The sequence below is a fragment of the Crocodylus siamensis genome, chromosome 10 (assembly GCF_052110815.1).
Source record: "Crocodylus siamensis isolate JL-2025a chromosome 10, ASM5211081v1, whole genome shotgun sequence".
In the NCBI taxonomy this organism is placed as follows: domain Eukaryota; kingdom Metazoa; phylum Chordata; order Crocodylia; family Crocodylidae; genus Crocodylus; species Crocodylus siamensis.
The window spans coordinates 11405810-11426014 of record NC_143404.1 but is presented as its reverse complement, the minus strand read 5'-3'; the positions used below and the strand labels follow the sequence as shown (position 1 = coordinate 11426014).

The window sequence follows — 20205 nt, the reverse complement described above, 5'->3', positions numbered from 1 at the left end:
GCACCAACGATAATTTTAAATTCTCTGTTTGGACAGAAGAACATAGTTATGAAAGGTAAAAGAACTTAATCATGACAGATCTTTATACTCTCACTGGAATCTTTCCTTTCGAATTTGAGTTTGTCGTCATCTGTCCATTTTACCCAAACTTACCATAACTTTACAGAAATTGCTTAGCAAGCTAGAAATACCTTGTGGCGAAGGTCCTCGCCTCTGAAATAAAAGTTAAATCGACTGATGTTCATTCATGGAAAAGGAGGATTATAATAGCTGAATTATTTTTCCTATTGGCAATAGTACATCCACAACCCTAGGGGCAGTGAGCATGTTTTAATTTTTTTTCCCAGTGATCTGGTAAGAGAAATATTAGCATTTTTCATTCAATATTGAGATGTTTCACTGATTTTTATTTGTGAGTTTATAATTTTACCAACATGCAAATATATTTTATACATTAGAATATGGAATTGCATAGATAACAGATATGGTACAATCTCTTTTTTTATTTACCTAAGTATAAGATACAATATTTAGATGTATATATGGAACATGTATAAATATGTTATAATTTTCTATGTATAGACTGTAATTATTGGAGACTTGCCTTGAATTTGTCCCCCTCCCACTGCTACAGCAGGGAAAAATAAATCTAGGGGGCTCACGTGGCACCCTTGCCCTCTGCACCTCCAATTTTTTCCTGTAATAGTGCTGTCTTATTACCAGACCCTGCTTTCCCTGAACACATTGAAATGAGGGGCAAATTTGAAAACTCCAACTTGAAATAAATGTATCTGTAGTAATTTGTTTATAGGCAAATTGCTCTGGCTACCTATAGACTTAGGTTACCCAGAATTGGTGCATTTTCCCTTTTTTGCAAACTGCTGCAAGTTTTAGCTCAGGCATTTGATAAACACACTTCTGAGCAGTACTTTTTTATATACTTATATGAAGTACAAAGTATGCACGATACTAGTCCAAAGCCAAAAGGCTCATGATTTATTGTACAGTTCATTGGGCTGGGCCTAGCAGAATCAACAGCATTTTAAGCCATGGTGACCCCACAGCTCAGCATTATTCAATATGTAAGTGTATTTGAGGTACTACCCCTCTCCCCACAAAGGATCCATGTGCTAATTAGCCCCCCACTCATGACTAGAACTGGGTGTTCTTGTCACGAGTCTTGAGATCCTCCAAAAATTTACGTGCCAGTGAAGCATAGGGCTGCCTGGTCTGGTCCATCTCATGGAGGGCAGTACCACATCGATCGCATGTCATGGGTGAAGAGAGGGGTGACAGAGCCTCTCATTTATACAGCCATTTGGTGATGCTTGCCAAACATTTAAGGCTGGGGAGGATACAGGAATCGCTGGAAATCGGAAAGGCAGGTGCAACTCGGCTGTGGGAGTGAAGGGGAAGTTGAAATGTATTCAGTGTAGTGGTTCACTGTGAATTGAAAAAGAGTCTGCGCTGGAGGGGACTGAGCACAATGGACACTATCTTATTCAGATGGGCTGCACTAACATATCTTTGTGATATTTGTCCACTGTGGACCATGTTTTCTAGTCGTGCTTGGTGTTGCCTGCATTTAATTAGCTTCATAGCTGGTTTCTGTTACTGAGCACATGCTGCTTCTGGCCGTAGTTTGATGCTAGACAGGGTATTTAATAAGGTTTTCTTATATGAAAATATAAGGCATGAAGCTTTTTTCTCCCTGCTGATTTACTCATAGTTTAGTAAATATAGGTAAAACTGTAAGCTAAGTCCAGGGTAATTTGCCTATCTGCAAATTACTATAGGAACATTTATTTCAAAGTCAGTGTTTTCAGGTTTTCGGGAGTTGGAGACAGCGAGATAATTGAGTTCAGGATCCTGAGGAAAGAAAGGATGGAGAGAAGCAGAGTAAGGACCCTGGACTTCAGAGAAGCAGACTTTGACTCACTCAGGGAGCTCATGGACAGGATCCCCTGGGAGGCCAGTTTGAGAGGTAGAGGAGTCCAGGAGAGCTGGCTGTACTTTAAAGAAACCTTGCTGAAAGTTTAGAAACAAACCATCCCAATGTGCAGGCAGACTAGCAAGTATGGCAGAAGATCAACTCGGCTTAGCAAGGAAATCTTCAGTAAATTAAGTCACAAAAAGGAAGCTTATAAGAAATAAAAACCTGGACAGATAACTAGGGAGGCGTATAAGAGCATTGCTTGGGCATGCTGGGATGAAGTCAGGAAGGCCAAAGCGCAATTGGAGTTGCAGCTAGCAAGGGATGTGAGGGGACAGCAAGAAGGGTTTCTAGAAGTATGTCGGTAGCAAGAGGAGGATCAGGGAAAGTGTGGGTCCCTTACCGAATGGGGGAGACAACCTTGTGACAGCAGCAACAGTTTGGGGAGGAGGTGAGCAGCCCTCACTGGTGAAAGAACAGGTTAGGGATTATTTAGAAAAGATGGACTTATACAAGTCCATGGGGCTGGATGGGATGCATCTGAGGGTTCAGAGGGAGTTAGCTGATGAGATTGCAGAGCCACTGGCCACGTGGCATACCTTGATTTTAGCAAAGCCTTTGATACGGTCTCTCAAAATGTTTTCACAGGCAGGCTAAGGAAGTATGGGCTGGATGAAAGGACTGTAAGGTGGACAGAAAAGTGTCTGGAGCATCAGGCTCAGAGGGTAGTAATCATTGGCTCGATGTCTAGTTGGCAGGCAGTATCAAGTGGAGTGCCCCACGGGTCAGTCCTGGGGCCGGTTTTATTCAGTGTCTTCATCAATGACCTGGAAGATGGCATAGAGTGCACCCTCAGCAAGTTTGCCGGTGACATCAAGCTGAGGGGAGTAGTAATGTTGGAGGGTGGGATTCACAGGGACCTAAATAAATTGGAAGATTGGTCCTTGATGAACCTCATGAGATTCCTTTTGGACAAGCGTGAAGTCCTGCACTTAGGACAGAAAATCCCATGCGCTGTTCCAGGCTGGGACCTGACTGGCTGGGCAGCAGCTCTGCAGAAAAGGACCTGAGGGTTACAGTGGACAATAAGCTGAATGTGCCCTTGTTGCCAAGAAGTCTAACAGCATACTGGGCTTCACTGGTAGGTGTGTTGCCAGCAAGTCCAGAGAATTGAATATTTCCTTCTATTCAGCACTGGTGAGGCCACATCTCGAGTACCGTGTTTAGTTTTAGACCTGCCACTACAGGAAGGGGGTGGACAAATTGGAGAGACTCCAGCAGAAGGCAACAAAAATGGTGAGAGGGCTGTGGGACATGACTTGCGAGGAAAGACTGAGGGAACCTGGCTTATTTGTTTAGAGGAGAGGAGACTGAGAGGGGATTTAATAGCAGCCTTCAGCTACATTAAAAGAGGATGGAGCTGGACTGTTCTCAGTGGTGGCAGATGACAGAACAAGGAGCAATGGTCTCAAGTTGCAGCAAGGGAAGTTTAGATTAGATATTAGGAAGAATTTTCTCTCCAGGAGAGGGTAGTAAAACACTGGAACAGGTTACCCAGAGAGGTTGTTGAATCTCCGTCCGTGGAGGTTTTTAAGACCCAGCTAGGCAAAGCCTTGTTTGAGATGATCTAGTTGGGGCTGGTCCTGCTTTGAGCAGGGGGGTGGACTAGATATGACCTCCTGAGGTCCCTTCCAACCCGCATTTTCTATGATTCTATGTAGTGTATTTTCTCCCTAGAAAATGCATATGTTTTGGCTATAGACACTCGCTTCATTTGTGCCAAGAAAAGCATCTTTCTCCTGGCACAGAAAAGAGAGAGCATAGAACTGTGCAAGGCCTTTTTTTATGGAAGACAACTGGCTCTTTATGGTTGGGAGTGCTCTCATTTTCTTGCAGAAAATCTCTCCTCCTGCACCAACTTGTACAGCTGTATGCTGCTCTATGGTTGTAAGGATGTCCAAAGCCCCACAGTTCTCTGCTCTCTTCCCCCCACTCCCAAGGGAAAGGAGGGGAGGGAAGGAATACTGGGTCCCTGAGAGCCACTCAGGGCATCAACCCTTTGGAGCACCTGCTGTTTGTGCCAATGCCTCTGCCAGTGGACAGACCTGAGTCACCCTGGGTCAGTGCAAGGGTATGGGGCTGGACAGCTGTGGGAGAATGCCCACCCTCTGCATTCCCACTGATCAGGCTTGGAGGCGTGCTGCTCCATTCTCCCATCCCTGCATAGTAGGGGTGTGCAAAGCAGACCCTATTCGATTCAGATTCGGCCCAAATTGAGGACAGTGATTCAATTAATTGATTTGGGTGTGCATAGTAGGGGTGTGCAAAGTAGGCCCTGATTCGATTCAGCTGAATCCGAAGCTGAAGATTCGATGCTTATTCGGAGAATCAGCGATTCAGATACAGCTTTAAATATTTTTGTATGTGCCTCGAGGTACCAGTGCGGTTTGTGAACGATGTGGTGCTGGGGTGGATGGAGCATCCCACAGGAGTGTGGGGAACCCTCCACGTGCTTGGCGATGAACCCGGAAGTGGACCAGAAGCACTTCTGGTCCGCTTCCGGCTCTGCCGGGAGTGCACAGAGGGCCCCCCCATTCCCCCCAGCTCAGCAATCAGCTGTGGGGGGACCCCAGGTGTCTCTTCCCCCTCCCCCCCAGGCCCAGGAGGCACCAGACATTGAGCCGGGGGGGGATGCAATGCACTCCCCAGCAGATGCGGAAGTGATCTGCTGCTGAGTACACTGGGTGCCCCCCGAATCTCCGCTGAATTGAATTGGGGACCAAAGCTTTGCACAGCCCTACTGCATAGACTGGGGCCTTAGTGTGTGCATGGATCAGCTGGCTTTATCCAAAGTGTCCCTGGGATGGGTCAAGCCATAAAGAAATGACCCCTAGCCATTTTCCCCATCCTACCAATCAGCTGACCAGTCCAGTGACCTGCAGTTGTGCTTGGGGTAGGTGGCAGGGGTGGGAGGTGGAGGCAGCACAGTTCTCTTTCTCTGAAATTTGCCATGCTGGAATTAAACACCTGTCCTTACCCTTTTCGTATTCATTGCCATGTACTTTTCAGTGACACATCATGCTGTTCAAATCCAGATTTCTATAGCCAACAAGAACGAATATGATTAACTTCTTGGCTCAAATTAAAGAAAGGTGGTTAATGAAATATCTGTGGATATTGAAAAAATGCCTTCCATCTGTTAGAAAAGCTGTAATTAAATCATTTAAACACTGCTTGATAAAATGTTGTATGTACTTTTGGATAGTTCTGTTTTCTCTTTTTTCCCAATGTCATTGTCTTCTCCCCTGTGCTGCTGTTTCATTTGACTTCACAGCATGACGCCCATACTGGTATCCAATAATAGCAATAAAAGTATTGCTGCAGGTATAGGATCCTGGCTATCGTTACACATTACTGAAGTGCAGCAGGCAATAATCCAGTAACACAGGTGTTACTTTTCTGGTATCATCCAAGTCTCTCTTTTTTTTGTTGCTAGGAGGTTGGGGGGCAGGAGGGGGAGGCGAAATTGAAGAAAGAAAATCCTTTACTTGTTTTTATAGTATAAGCAGTAGATTGGACTTTCTTGGTCTCCACCATCATCTCCAAGTAAGAAGGTTTGAGAAGCTGCATTGTGAGCTGTTCTTTATTGCTAATGATGTGATTCTGTTCAAGCTTGTTTTAGATTATTCTAACAAATATGGGGACATTTGTCACTATTAAGATGCTACATGGCGAATGGAGAAAAATTTGGACATTTTTTTTTAAAAATGCTAGGAAAGAAGATGTATACAAAGTACATTTTTTTTCCAGGTCCTTAGAGGGAAAATTGATGAAGTTTTGCTTTGCATTACAAATTCAAAGAAACTTTGAAACAGCACAGTCTGAACAATGAACAGTGTGGCTAAGGACAGACATTACATGCAAACTACTTCAGCCGATCAGAAACCTGTAACAAAGCAGATATTCAGTGCACATAAACCTGTTTCAAAATGGCTGAAACTGGTTTGTGATGAACCTGGTTGAATGTAGTATATCACACTTAACTGATTTGGCTCAGACTGGCTTATGTGCACAGCATTGTCTGTCGCAGACCCTTTCCAGGTTTAACTTAAACCAGACTCTGCCAGCATCCTGGCATGCTCTCTGGGCTGGACTCTGTGCTGCAGCCCAGCAGGGCTGGCCCCACCTCTCTGCTCCCCAGCCAGAGCAGGGCCAGGCAGGGGTGGGAGTCTGGCCAGAGTGGGGTTTAATTCCCCCTTTCCTGTCCCACTGGCAGGGACATGAGCCAGGTCTACTGGGTGCTTCCCCGTTGGTGCTGCAGCAGGGGGCCAGCGTGGCCCCTGAGGCAGAGGGGGCAGGGAGGGGGGTTATTCTCTCCACTACAGGTGGGTCTGAGCAGCAGAATAAGCCCCCTCCTGTCCCCTCCTCCAGACACAGGAGGTTGGGGGAATAACCCTTGTCCCAAGGGGCCCTGCCGGCCAGTGTCTGACGGGAAGGGGAGTAACTGCTGCAGGTGGGTTTCAGATAACTGGAATTTTTGCATAACTGGCAATCCCCTTGCTCGGGGGATGCCAGATAACAGAGCTTTTACTGTACTTGCATATTAGGGATTGTCCGTGCAGTACCTAACTGGTGAGGAATTTGGAAGTGAGTGTTAAAATGTAGTATTTATTGAATGAACAGGTGATGCTTGAAATCACATAATCATTCCTCCACAGCCACATAGGTTTGTACCCAAGATGAATTAGTGCGTATCCAGTGACCCTGAAAAGGCTAATATAACCAGCATGACTGGTAAATTGGATAAGTTTTAAGCATGGTGCAACTTGAAATGTTTGGTAAGTGGGGACCATTTAGCTTTTGCTATAATAAACTGACTATACACAAGCAGTTGTCTGATTTTTGTTGTTGTTGTTTGTTTATTTTAGAGGAGAAACAGTTGCAGATGATGCAAGGATGTTTCACTGATTCCAAAGTAAAGACCCCGTTCTTTCAACTCCTCTAGCTTCATTTTGATCCCATTTTTCCAAGCCAGGAGTTGAACATCCTGTTTGTGTGTATCCGGTTTTCCCTCTCACTCTGTTCTGTAGCACTAAGGGATTCTACAACTTCCTGAATGCTACCAGACTTTATTTTTGGTGGCTTCTTGATTTGTTTGTTTTAATACTGCACTGTCCAGCTGGCAGCCTTTGGGATTACGTTGCAGCCTCTGGGCTCCTGCCCAGCCTCCAATCCCTGCATCTCTCCAGATGCAACAGCAGCCAGAGACTCTGGGCTCCCCCCTACCTCTGGCTGCTGCTTCCTGCCCCAGGGGGTGGGCACTTTAACAGGATGGGAGCTGAGGGTGAGCCTGGGGCACATGGTGCGCTGGGTGGGTGCAGGTTGCAGTCTTGGGCCTGTGCTATAGCAGTGAGGGGGCCGTGGCCTACCCTGCTGCAGCCTGTTGGCTGTGTAGCTTCTGGCCATTTGGAAGTTCAACAGCCCTGTTTTAATAAATAAGATGGATCAAACATGGAATCAAAATTTACTGTTGGTGGATAAAATTCCATGTAAAAGAACAGGTTTATATGGCACATGGCCACACACAATGCATTACCTCTCTCTATATTTGTTGGATAATAAGTAAGTCGCATCTGATCTTGGTTGTCAGGAGTTTAGTTTTAGCTGTAAAAAGGAAACAAATGACTTGTGACTGCTATCACAGACTCTTAAGAAGTGTGAAAGACCATTTTGTCATCTCCAAGTGAAGTAAACAGAAAAAAACAAATTAAACCTTTCCAGCTGAGCACTGGCTAGTACTGAAAAACACAGGTTTGAGTTGGTTTTATCTGCTTCACCTGACATGACCCGATTTTATTCCTGACTTAATATATATTAAAACATATGTCAAGAATATGTCCATCTTTCATTTCAGCCACTGTTATTTTCACTGTTGGTCAGAACAGTATTCTAGAATTACATAAATGTATTCTTTTTCTATCTCTTCCCTTTCTCTCTTCCTCTTTTTTTGGCTAAAAATTTAGCGTAATCCCTAGTGTTGCTACATTATAAAAATTACTTGTGCCCTATAGTAAGCTATGAAATGGAAAGAAAAACCTTGAATTATTAAATGATTAAACAAAAAATCCCTTTGCCTGTAAGAAACCCAGGATAACCTGGCTCACGTCTCTCAAGTCTCTTTCTCTCTCTTTTTTTTACTTGACATGTAGAGCCAGCCAGCTATGAGGCAGTGACTAGCAAATCTGCTGGCATAACTTCCTTGTAAGTTGAATAGCAGTTCTTTTAAAAGAATGCTGGCCCTCGTTCAGTTCCCCTAGCAAGTCAAAATTCTGTTATCAATAAAATAAGCACATTGGGAGAAATACTACCTGGTAATATTATTGATGTCCGCTCAAAGTCAGTGGGGGTTTTGCAGTCTCTCTCTCTCTCTCATATTGACTCCACACTCACTATACCTTTTAATATACTTATAGTTTTCTAGAAAAAACATTTATTTTATCTAGCTTTAGTGGAGGGCCTAAATAGTTCTGGAGCTTTAATTTTCACGTAGAGCATGCATTTGTAGGATTTTTAGGTTTGAAGTGGCTTGACTGAACATTGTTTATTTTGTAAAGTTACACTTGCAGCACGTTCTTATTTTTTCCCATTTACTGGCGACATTTCTGGAGCTATCTCTTCCTGAAAGTGGCTTTGTGATTAAAATAATCTACGGTCTAAGAGAGATCCTAATGGGTAAATTAGCATGTGTGATTCAGTATACTGCTTTTGTTTTCAAAAAGCAGAAATGATCACCATTCATGAGTGGTACCTTATATAATGACAGTTTGTGTGTGTGTGTGATCAATAAGTATTAATACTAGTTTTTCTGTAATGGCATACTTTATTTTAATATTAATTAAGCTGACTATTTTGATCTGTTATTATTTCTAGTCCATATTTGTTGATCATAGAATGTCTCTTCATCTTTGTGGTTTAAGCTGAGGGAGAATAAACCGATGTCAAAATTGAACCAGCTGCCTGATAGATTTCTTTTCTTCAGGCTACAGAAAGTGAGATGGGAGATGTAGATTTAACAGGACTCCCAGAAGCACCTGTGGACTCTGAAGATGAAGAGGAGGAGGAAGATGAAGATATTGACAGAACTTCAGATCCATTATTAGGACGGGACGTTGTACGAGAGTGCCTTGAAAAAGAACCTGCAGATAAAACGGATGACGACATTGGTGAGAAATAAAAAGATCTTGATTTGGCATTTGGTATTATAATCCAGATAATAGACATTTTTTTAAGAAGTGTGTGAGCACATTATTAATAAAACCATAGCCTCATAACTTTTCATGGTGTATCTTGGAGAACTTTCGGCTCTAAAGAGTTTATAACCTAACTAGTTTATTTGTCTTTGATCTCTTTTATATAGGGCATAGAAAGCAAGATACTTCAAATGTTAGGGCTGTGATATTGCATTAAGTAAATTGATGATTACAGTTTGATAATGAGGGAGGCCTGAAGTAATTCTGACTATGTGTAACTGCCTAATTTGTTACCAAATCCTAGTGAAGGCATCATATTATCATAGGACAGAAAGGCTGACTTAAATTGCAAAGGATTTGAGCCAAAATGACAGTTCTACAAGCTGTAAGCGCTAATATGAAGACTAGGACTGTTTAGACTTTTCCTGTAATTATTTTCCTACACTTAGAAAAAAATAGTTTGATGTTGCCGATATTAACAATCTAATAACAGCCATGCAGTTGGGATATGTTATAATGTTTAAATTGCTCAAAGTTCAAGTGTTTCTCTGCTTAGCTAGATTGATGCCTTAATAGTCAATCAGACTGAAAAGCCCAGTTCCATTTATTGCTGTTAAAATGCATACTGTGCTCATTTAGCTGCAGGCACTAATAGGGATTGAAATATCACTGAGCAATTCTTTCAGTGAGTTTAACTCTGAGGTTTGATATACCTGTCAGGGGGTTGGTACCTTAGAGGCTCCAGGCCTTGCAATCTTCATATCAATATTTCCTTTATGTAATAGAGCAATTACTGGAATTTATGCATCAGCTCCCAGCTTTTGCAAACATGACCATGTCTGTGAGAAGAGAGCTTTGTTCAGTTATGATATTTGAAGTGGTAGAACAAGCGGGAGCCATCATACTTGAAGACGGACAAGAAGTAAGTTATAGCATCTGCCTTAATGATGATGCATGTGTCTTGATCCTCAGGACTTTTAACATGTTGAAATCATGATATATAATGGTATTAATTTGTATTTATAGTAGATAAACTGCTAACAGCGTACTAATGTTTAAGTACTAACCACCTTGTAAAAACCCTTTCAAAATTTTATTTTTCATCCTATAAAAAAGAAGGTCTCTTGTTCTTTTGGTGCAGTAAACTTTTAAAACACATTTTGACCTCTTGTGAAATTTCTGTTTATTATGGATTGATGGAGTCATTTAGCTCCTTTCACATATCTGAGCATCCAGCTGTCCTGTTTTAACAGGTATATTTAAAAAAACATTGCAGAAGAACATGGCTCCACCATTATTGTTAGAGGTCTACTTTGTTTATAGTTTTGCGGTTTTCACAGAAACTGCGAAAAATGGCATTGTCCATGATTGCCAGGAAATAGTGCATTGGCTGTGATTTCCCATTAAATCAACTAAAAAAAGCCCCAGTGTATTATTCATATAATACACTGTTTTAGAACGTCCCAATGCTTACTGCAATATAAAGACAATGCTACAATCACTGCACCCAGAGATCATGTGATTGAGAGTTACTGTCTGCTAGTGATATAGACGAAGTGAACACACCAGTCAGGGAAGTGATAGTGTTTTTACAGTTAGCATTAATTAGTATTTCTAATTTTTTTGCTGACTGTTGCATAAGACAATGGATGGCATACATTACAAAGAAAGGACTGTTATGACATTGTAAGAACAATGTGTTTTCTACCATGTGGGTTAATTTTTCTGAGATTAATAATGAAATGTCTTCTGTATAAAAATTTGCTGAGTTGCATTTTTAAATTCCCTCTAGCTTGATTCTTGGTATGTCATTTTAAATGGCACTGTGGAGATCAGCTATCCAGATGGGAAAACTGAAAATCTCTGTATGGGAAATAGTTTTGGGATTACTCCTTCTCTGGAAAAGCAGTATATGAATGGAGTGGTTAGAACCAAAGTAGATGACTGTCAGGTAAGTTTTATGCATGCCTATAACCCTCTTATGATTTTAAGGGTTCAAAAATAGTCTGTTTTCATCTAATGCAATTCCTTTTTTCTAGAAATAGAAAAAAGAAAATTTCTATCTTGTTTTGTTAATCTTAGGTTAGTTGCGGTTTTCCTTCTTTCTTTTGGTAGTTCAGATTTCTTTTCCTTTTGCTGTCACATGAGAAACGGGAACTATTTGTGCTGAGGTAATGGGCTGTTAAAGGACCCTAGTCATGCTGTTTGTGCATTTGAAAGGCAGCAAGAACAGTTAAATAGAAAATATACATTTCTAGTTTTTAAAGAAGTAAGTTCTCTTCTAGAACTGCTTCTTAAGGAGCCCAACAAGAGTACAGTATACCATTTTGTTAAATATACTATCCTATAGTAATTTCACTTGTATTCCATAATTTAATATCTACTGGAACTAGACAGGACAGAACTGGATTGATGTCAAATGGTAAGTTAGCACTGCTATATAACATGGGTCTGGGTTTGGTGTGTGGACGTGTGCTTACCTACTACAGATTTGTTAAGTGGTCCCATGTCTTTCTGGCACAGTTTGTATGCATAGCCCAGCAAGATTACTGGCGCATTCTGAACCATGTGGAAAAAAACACTCATAAAGTTGAGGAAGAAGGAGAAATTGTTATGGTAAAGGAGCACAGAGAGCTGGATCGCAGTGGAACCAGGAAAGGACACATAGTTATTAAGGTGACTTTTCTTTGCTTGCTAAATAATTTTCTTGTCAATCTATTACATTTTAATTGATTAAAAATATGGTAAGAACCCAGGACAGATGTTCAGTTTTATCTATTCTAAAACAGTCTGATTAGGAAGGATTTAGATTTTCATGTAAATATACTAGCCATTCCTTGTCAATAAAGTAGGATCTGTTCAGGAAAGATTTTTTTGATTTTGTGTTTAAAAAATTACACTGTTTTTATAGCTACTGTCTATATATGTTGTATTGGTTTAGAAGAGGGACTTAATTGTTTTTTTAACCTAGGAAATGTACTTGTTTGTTGTATCAACATGCTACTCCTACGAAGGGCACTTTTATATGTGCTCGGGGGGAGGGGGTGTTATGCTTTAATTAGATGAGCTCCGAGAGCTGCTCTAATTAAAGCACTGTCATGTCTCATATCAGCGTCCCCATACTTAAAAATGGCTTGTTCAAGTGCCCCTGCTGCCATTTTTAAGTGCAGGGATGCTGATACACGAGACACAGGAGACTGCTGAAGCGCAGAAATTGCCACGCTCCAGCAGATTTGATTAATTGAGTCTGTTCCGATGCACTGGAATTCCACGTGCCAGAGCAGCCTCCACGCTTGTGTATAGACACCAAAAGTGTCCAGGAAGAAAGAAATGGGAGAATGGGATGTAACCTGTTTTTTGATTATCTCTTTCTAAGAGCTTATCAGGCAAAGAAAATATTGCATGGATCTAATCTAAAGTCTGGATAGTGTCATGGAGTAGGATTAGGAACTGTGTATCATTTTCTGAAACCCCCTTGTTTTTTTTATTCTTAAGGCAACACCTGAGCGACTCATCACACATTTAATAGAAGAGCATTCCATCGTTGATCCAACATACATAGAAGACTTCCTTTTAACATACAGAACATTTCTCTCAACCCCCTTGGAAGTTGGGGATAAGCTCTTGGAGTGGTTTGAAGTAGATAGCCTCAGGGATAAGGTTTGTTTATGACTTACAGATAAATATTCTTGCAGAAAATTTCTCAAACACATCCTCATTTGTAGAGCTGCTAAATCGTCATGGTTCCAAAATAATCAAAGCATAATTTATTTAAGAATGATGTATGATTTCAGTAGCATCAGGAAGCATTCTTTCATGTTATTTCAGGCATGTAATGTTTGATTTCAAATTCTGATACACCTGTGTAGCTCTTTACAGTATATGGTCTCTGATTTTAAAATACAAATGCCATCCTGTCTCATGGCATCCAAATCTAGACCTATGTTGATGAATTTCACATGGCGTAAATATTTTGCTATGTTGTCCTATATTTTGAGTATAAATAACACACTGAGTCCTCTTAGAAAAAACTTCTCTATTAGCATATAATTTCTTGGGCATATCAGTGTTTCTTTCATGGTCATGCATTGCATCTGTCTTCCACTTTATTTACGGAATGCAGCTTTTAAATACATCAAGCTTTCTATGACCATGATACCAACCTTTAGGGCAGCTAATAAAAGTACTTTTGGAAATGGAGATGTGACTGTAGCTGTCATGTAACTGTACTCTCACATAGGAAAAAGTTATGCAGTATGGGGTTTTAGTTTATAGCCTATTAGTTTAAAAGGTGGCAACAATGCTCTAGTTCTACTTCATCATTTATATATACTAGATTTGAGCTAAAACAAAAACAGCAGAGCTGTGAAGGAGCCAGTTTCTAAAATTACACACTTTTCCTGTGCCTTACAGCTGTGTTTCATATAGTTGCTTCTGTGTTTCATATAATTGCTTCTTTCTGCTGTTCACTCTGACAGTCACCATCACTTATTTTAAAAAAAAAAAAAAGAGAGGAAAAAAAGGAAGAAAAAATATGCAGGTCTACAAAAAACTTTTGAAATTAACTTCTATTTTATATTAGTTGATACTCAATTGACAGGGCGTTCTGAAACAGCATATACTTAAAAGAAGTGTTTCCTCTCAATATACTACTTTTAAAAATGAACTGAAAGCATAGGGCTAGAGAATGCAAATTACTTCTTATCAAGCCATGGCTTCAACACCATTTTTACAAAAGTGGAAATTTAGCACTGTTGCATATGGCAGCATTTATGTATTTATTTATTTTTGACTTGCAAGGGAAAAAGCTATCTCAGCAGATAAAACAGGAAGGAATAAATTTTTTTAAAGAGTGAAATTGCTGTCATTGTTAAACTCTTTTTTAATGGGGATTTTTGAGCAATTAACAGATTTTACTACTATATTATGAGAGTTTTACGAGAATTCTGTAGCGCAGTGAAAGGCAGTATCAAAAGTTAGTGACAAAGCTTTCCGAATATAATGTTTTACTAGTATAGTGTATTTCCTAAAAATTATTCTTAAAGAAATGATCCTTCACTGTGACAGTGAATGAAAGTTTAAGGTTCCTGAATTAAGCAAAGAAAATTACAAATAAAAGGTGAAAAGATAAGTGCAGGTTCAAGAAAAATAGTAATACAGGCCATCAGATCCAATTTGATTTTCCCTTATTTCATCATTTTAATTGTGCAGTCAAGAAAAAAAAAGTAAAAATGACCTGTTTATGGTTTTCAGCTTTGAAAAGACTGTGAACTTGCTGCTGAAGCCAATGGAATGTCAGATTTGTTTATAGTAGGGCAGTCAACCAATTAAAAAAATTGATCATGGTTAGTTGCACGATCAAAACATTGGTCACAATTCTATCACAATTTTAATCGCACAACTAAAATTTATGTGCAGGAAAACTCAGTGATGGAGGTACTGCGTATGGTTGGGTTGTGGGTGGTGTGTGTGGGGGTGGAATTTGGGAAGGTGTGGGGGGCCTGTGGGTGTGTGGGATTTAGAGTCTGGGGAGGGAGGGTTCCCACATGCTCTGGCAGGGTGTGGGGTACTGTAGGTCAGGAGTGAGGGGCAGCAGCAGGGCTGGGATGGGGCTGTGGCTTGGGAGTGAGGGGCTGACAGACACATGCACAGACACCGCCCAGCAGGTAAGTCTGTGTGGGGGAATGGGTGTGTGGGAGCAGGGGCTGGGATAAATGGGGCTCCAGAGCTGGGGCGGGTCATGGGACGGAGCCATGGGTGGCTCATCCAGGGCGTAGGGGGCTCCCATTGCTGCGCATACCTTGGGGGGAGGCATGGGGAGCCATGTACACTCTGAATTCATGCGCAGGCCATAGGTGGGCTGCCTGCTGAGGCCCTGTGCCCTGCTGCCTTTATCCCGGGAGTCTCTTGCTGGCCGCGCCTGGTCCCTTACCTACCCAGTGGTGGGAGGCACAGCATGGCATCATGTGGCTCTCAAGGCAACAGCAGTGGGGAGCAGAGCCCACTGCTCAGTGGCAACCTGCCTCTGCCCTGTGCACTAATCTGGGGAGCATGTGCCCCCCAGACCTCCCCTGGGGGTGTGGACAGTGACCCAAGCCCCCTGGACAAGCTGCCCATGGCTTCATTCCACAAACATCCCCAGCCCCTGTGCCTGCTTCTGTCCCACTCCCTCCCTCCCTCACCATGGGGACCTCAATCTGCACCCCGCACACCCCTCCACGCCCCTTCCCCTTCACAGATTTACCTGGTGTGCGCTACTCCACATGCTGCTGGGCTGCATTTCTGGCCATATGCAGGCTGCGGCTGCATGTCCGTGCATGCCCCTCCTTACCTGCTGCAGCCCCCCAGAGTCCATGCCTGGGCTGCCCTGCAGTCCTCTCCGCTGCCACCACCGCCCTGCAGAGCAGCCCAGAGGCTGCGGTGATGGTGGCGGAGTAGAGACTGGATGCAGGATCCAAAACCACGTACATGATTAATGCTTTAAAAAAAATAAGGCGAACAATGATTAATGCCTTAGTCGCAATTAATTGACAGCCCTAGTTTATAGCATATACATCTTGTCATGTTTTATATCTTAATATTAATTATTAAACCAAACAAACTACTTCCCCTATCCTCTCCCTCCAAAACATCAACAAGAACCACAATTAAAACACCTTTGTGTCAATGTTATTTTTCCAGGTTACCAGAGTGGTCTTATTGTGGGTAAACAATCATTTTAATGATTTTGAAGGAGATCCGGCTATGACACGTTTTCTGGAAGAATTTGAAAAAAACTTGGAAAATACGGTAGGTCTATAAGTAATCAGTATCTTGCTTTGTGGTGATTGGTGTCTTATTTTTTATCTAATTTAAGAATATAAAAAAGAGTTTGGTTACATGGTGGCAATGTATAGGCACCTTTAACAGAAACCTATTTGTTCTAAATCATAACTGATTATCTCAAGTCCAGGAGTAAAATGATGTAGACAGTATTCATTTTTCTGCCTCTGTGGTTTTCCAAGAATCATAGAAAATTAGGATTAGAAGGGACCTCAGAAGGGGACATCACCAACTAGATCATCCCAGCCAAAGCTTTGTCTAGCTGGGTCTTAAAAACCTCCAAGGATGAGGTTCTGTAACCTGAGTAACCTGCTTCGGTGTTTACTATGTTCCTAGTTAGAAAATTCATCCTCATATCTAATCTAAAGTTCCCTTGCTGCAACTTAAGACCATTGGTTCTTCTTCTGTCATCTGCCACCACTGAGAACAGTCCAGCTCCCTCATCTTTTGAACCCCTACTTCAAGCATCATAGAATCATAGAAGTAAGGTCAGAAGGGACCTTATAGATCTTCAAGTCCGACCCCCTGCCAGGGCAGGAGAAAAAACTGGGCTCAAATGATCCCAGCTAGGTAGGCATCAAGCCTCCTGTTAAAGACCCCCAGGGTAGAAGCCAGCACCACTTCCCTTGGAAGTTGGTTCCAGATCCTAGCCGCCCTGACTGTGAAGTAGTTCTTACGGATATCTAATCTAAACCTGCTCCCCAACAACTTGTGGCTGTTATTCCTTGTTATGCCAGGGGGCACTAGGGGAAACAAGGTCTCTCCCAAACCCTTCTGGTCCCCCCCAATGAGTTTATAGACTGTCACCAGGTCCCCCCTCAGCCTTCTCTTGTGACGGCTGAACAGGTTCAGGTCCCACAGTCTCTCGTTGTAGGGTCTGCCCTGTAGTCCCTGGATCATGCGGGTGGCCCTCCTCTGGACCCTCTCCATGTTATCCACATCTCTCTTGAAGTGAGGCGCACAGAACTGGACATGGTACTCCAGCTGTGGCCTGACCAGTGTTACATAGTGGGGGAGGATCACCTCCTTGGCCCTGCTTGAGATGCACCTGTGGATGCACGGCAAGGTCCAGTTAGCCCTGCCAACCGTGACCTCGCATTGTCGGCCCACGTTCATCTGTTTTTCTGAAGTCCAGGGTCTGTACTCTGCTGCTCTCCATCCTGGCTCTCCTCAGGATCCTGAACTCAATCATTTCGTGGTCACTGCTGCCAAACAACTGCTAGTCTCCCCACCTATTCATCCCTGTTTGTGAGCCAGCAGGTCAAGAAGAGCGTAGTCACTAGTTGGCTGGTGCGACACTGGCACCAGGAAGTTGTCCAAAAACTTCCTGGATTTCCTGCGCGCTGCTGTGTTGTCCTCCCAGCAGATGTCAGGATGATTGAAGTCCCCCATGAGAACCATGGCTTGTGATTGGGAACCTTCCGCTAGCTGTTTGAAGAAAGCCTCATCTGGTCTATAGCAGACCCCCACTACAACATCACCCTTGCTGCTGTCCCCTCCAACCTTAACCCAGAGACTTTCAACAGGCCTCTCTCCAGTTTCATACTGGAGCTCTGAGCAATCGTACAGCTCTTTTACCTACAGCACAACTCCTCTTCTCCCTGCCTGTCCTTCCTGAACAGTTTGTATCCACCCATGACTATGCTCCAGTCATGCGAGCTCCCACCACGTCTCTGTTACTCTGATCACGTCATAGCTTCATGCCTGTGCAAGGGCTTCCAGTTCTTCCTTCCAATTTTTGTTTCCCAGGCTCTGTGCATTTGTGTACACACACCTAAGGTAACTAGCCAATTGCCCTAAATCAGAAATAACAGGAATTATTTCTTAAGAGCTGGGTTCTTAAAAATATTGTTTCATTTTCCTGTAGTTCCTTCTTCTCAATCGTGTTTCCAGTTCGAGTGGAAGAAACATTGTATTTACTTGTGTGTGTTCTGGTTTACAGAAAATGAAGGGGCACCTCAGGTTGCTGAATATTGCTTGTGCTGCCAAGGCAAAGTGGAGGCAAATTACCCTGCAGAAGGCTTCCAGAGACTCGCCTCTGTTTTTCAGCCTCCTGGGAGGAAGTGAGAAGGGTTTTGGTATATTTGTAGAGACTGTAGAAACAGGCAGCAAAGCAGCAGAAGTTGGGCTGAAGCGTGGCGATCAGGTAATGCCCCATAAAAATATTCACGTGTCCAATGTAATTTTAACAATACTTTGTCAACCAGTTACAGCATATTCAAGAACATGTTGGTTTGAAATTTAAGACTTAAAATAGTAGGCATTTGCTCATTACTGAGTGACCTCTGTGCTATTTGAAGGATTACGCTTTGAATGTGGAATTCTTTTTCATATTAAAAATACTATGGAAAAGTCAAAAGTATCATGAAAATGGTTTGTTTTAAGAAACACTGTTAAAGGGATATTCTGTAATTATAACGTAACTTATAAGCCTGTTTATTCATACAGACTTGTATACAGGAACCATTTACATTTAAGTATTAGGATTTTTTTAATTAAGGAATAGTTTTGTACTGTCTACTATTTTTGTACTATCCATAAAGATAGCAGTATGGTAGCCTCTGAAGATTTTTATGGTGCCTGTTTTATCTCATTAAATAGTACATTTAGAGCATTGAAAACAGTTAATGATATTCAATCTAAAAATTATTTTTTTCCCCCTTAAAAGATAATGGAAGTAAATGGGCAGAACTTTGAGAACATTACATTTGTGAAAGCCCTTGAAATCTTGAGGAACAATACTCATCTTTCCATTACAGTAAAGACAAACATTTTTGGTGAGTCGGCTTTCCTATCCAATATAAAATAAACCAGTGTTCCTATCCTGAAAACCTCGGGACTGCCGGAAGGGTTCCTCGGCCACCTGTGACTTACTCCAGCCGTGCCTCCTTTTGTGTAGGCACATCTCCTGGGCCAGGGACTGTAAGTAAGGTGGAATGGAGTAAGTTCAACCAACTCTTTACTCCCTGGCAAATCCTCAGTTGACCATTGAGCGGCTTAACTGCCCCAGTTGACCATTGGTCATCTTGACTGTCCGTTGATGAAAAATGCCTGAAGATGGAGCTGTAAAACCCAGCCCGGAGTGCATGAACCAGTAGTCCACTCACTTCTCTGTCTTTTCTCAGTCATATGTTCTGCCAAGATGTAAAATCCAGTTTTCCTACAACTTTAACAATGGGAGGCAGAAGCATAGCATGACTGCCTTGTACAGCTGAACTAGAAAGCAGTGGCATGATATTAGATTTGAATTGTCAGAATGAAGAATTACCTCTTTACAATCTCTGTCAGACCAACTAGACTTTAGTAGTGGTGTGCAAATAACAATGCAAACACAGATGTTGTAAGAATGACGTTTCCCTAAAACGCACATGGTTTCCCTTTCCTGACTTAGTAAATGTGTTGCATATGGGGTTTCTAATAGTCTTTTTCTTTCCTGGGCCTCATTTGCTCATGTTCTTCCTTCAGTGATCTGTCTTTGTTCACTGCTGATTTTTTTTTTTTTTTTTCCTTAAATGACTTTCTTTTTTCTGTATACCACTGTAGAGGTTAAAAAAAAAAAATCTCTTGAACTTTGACATTGTTTATTCTCACAAGCAAAACACGGACAAAACAATCTTAAAAAATCCTCTGCATTCAGTGACTTATGCTAACAGAAAATGACATTAGTAATTGTACCCCTTTGGACAGCTTCCTGTGCAGGTTACCTTGTTCAGAGAAAAATAGGTTCAGTATAGCGTATATTTACAGCATTACAACAGTGTACATAGAGATTTATATGGGAGAGCTCCGAGTAATTTTTATTGCTCCAAAATATTATATCAGGGTGCTTTCTCTTTTTCCCGATGTGCTATTGAGTGCTAAACACCTGGGATTATGCCGTTGTCTAGTCACATAATTTATCAGTGAACCCCTGTCCTCATACTTGAATTTCTCCTATGAAGGTGTTAAAGTCTAAATTTTGCTATGTGGTAAAAGCATGCCATTTGATTTGGAAATTGTATCTAGAATATGTTGGCTGCCTGGTTTGGGGAGAAAGATGAGTAATTCAGTGATGAGCAGCTCTAAATTGTGTGAATGTCACCATATGTTTTCAGCTGAAAACATTTGTCTAATCTCAGCCACCTCTGAGATGTAAAATAAATAAATAAACTCCTGGGTGGAAATTAATAAACACTTTGAGGGTAGGTGAACAGAAACACT

General features: G+C 41.9%; 1 protein-coding gene across 5 annotated transcripts in view; it reads left to right on the top strand.

The window, feature by feature from the left end:
- RAPGEF6 (Rap guanine nucleotide exchange factor 6) overlaps positions 1 to 20205 on the top strand; it is a 232252-nt gene that overhangs the window by 157960 nt on the left and 54087 nt on the right. For all 5 annotated transcript variants that reach the window (XM_090020827.1, XM_090020828.1, XM_090020825.1 and 2 more), the window contains 8 exons: positions 8973 to 9156; positions 9969 to 10105; positions 10976 to 11134; positions 11707 to 11859; positions 12679 to 12843; positions 15865 to 15972; positions 17948 to 18151; positions 18674 to 18782. In XM_090020827.1, coding sequence (XP_089876953.1) covers positions 8973 to 9156; positions 9969 to 10105; positions 10976 to 11134; positions 11707 to 11859; positions 12679 to 12843; positions 15865 to 15972; positions 17948 to 18151; positions 18674 to 18782 — 1219 coding nt within the window. The remainder of the gene's footprint in view (positions 1 to 8972; positions 9157 to 9968; positions 10106 to 10975; positions 11135 to 11706; positions 11860 to 12678; positions 12844 to 15864; positions 15973 to 17947; positions 18152 to 18673; positions 18783 to 20205) is intronic.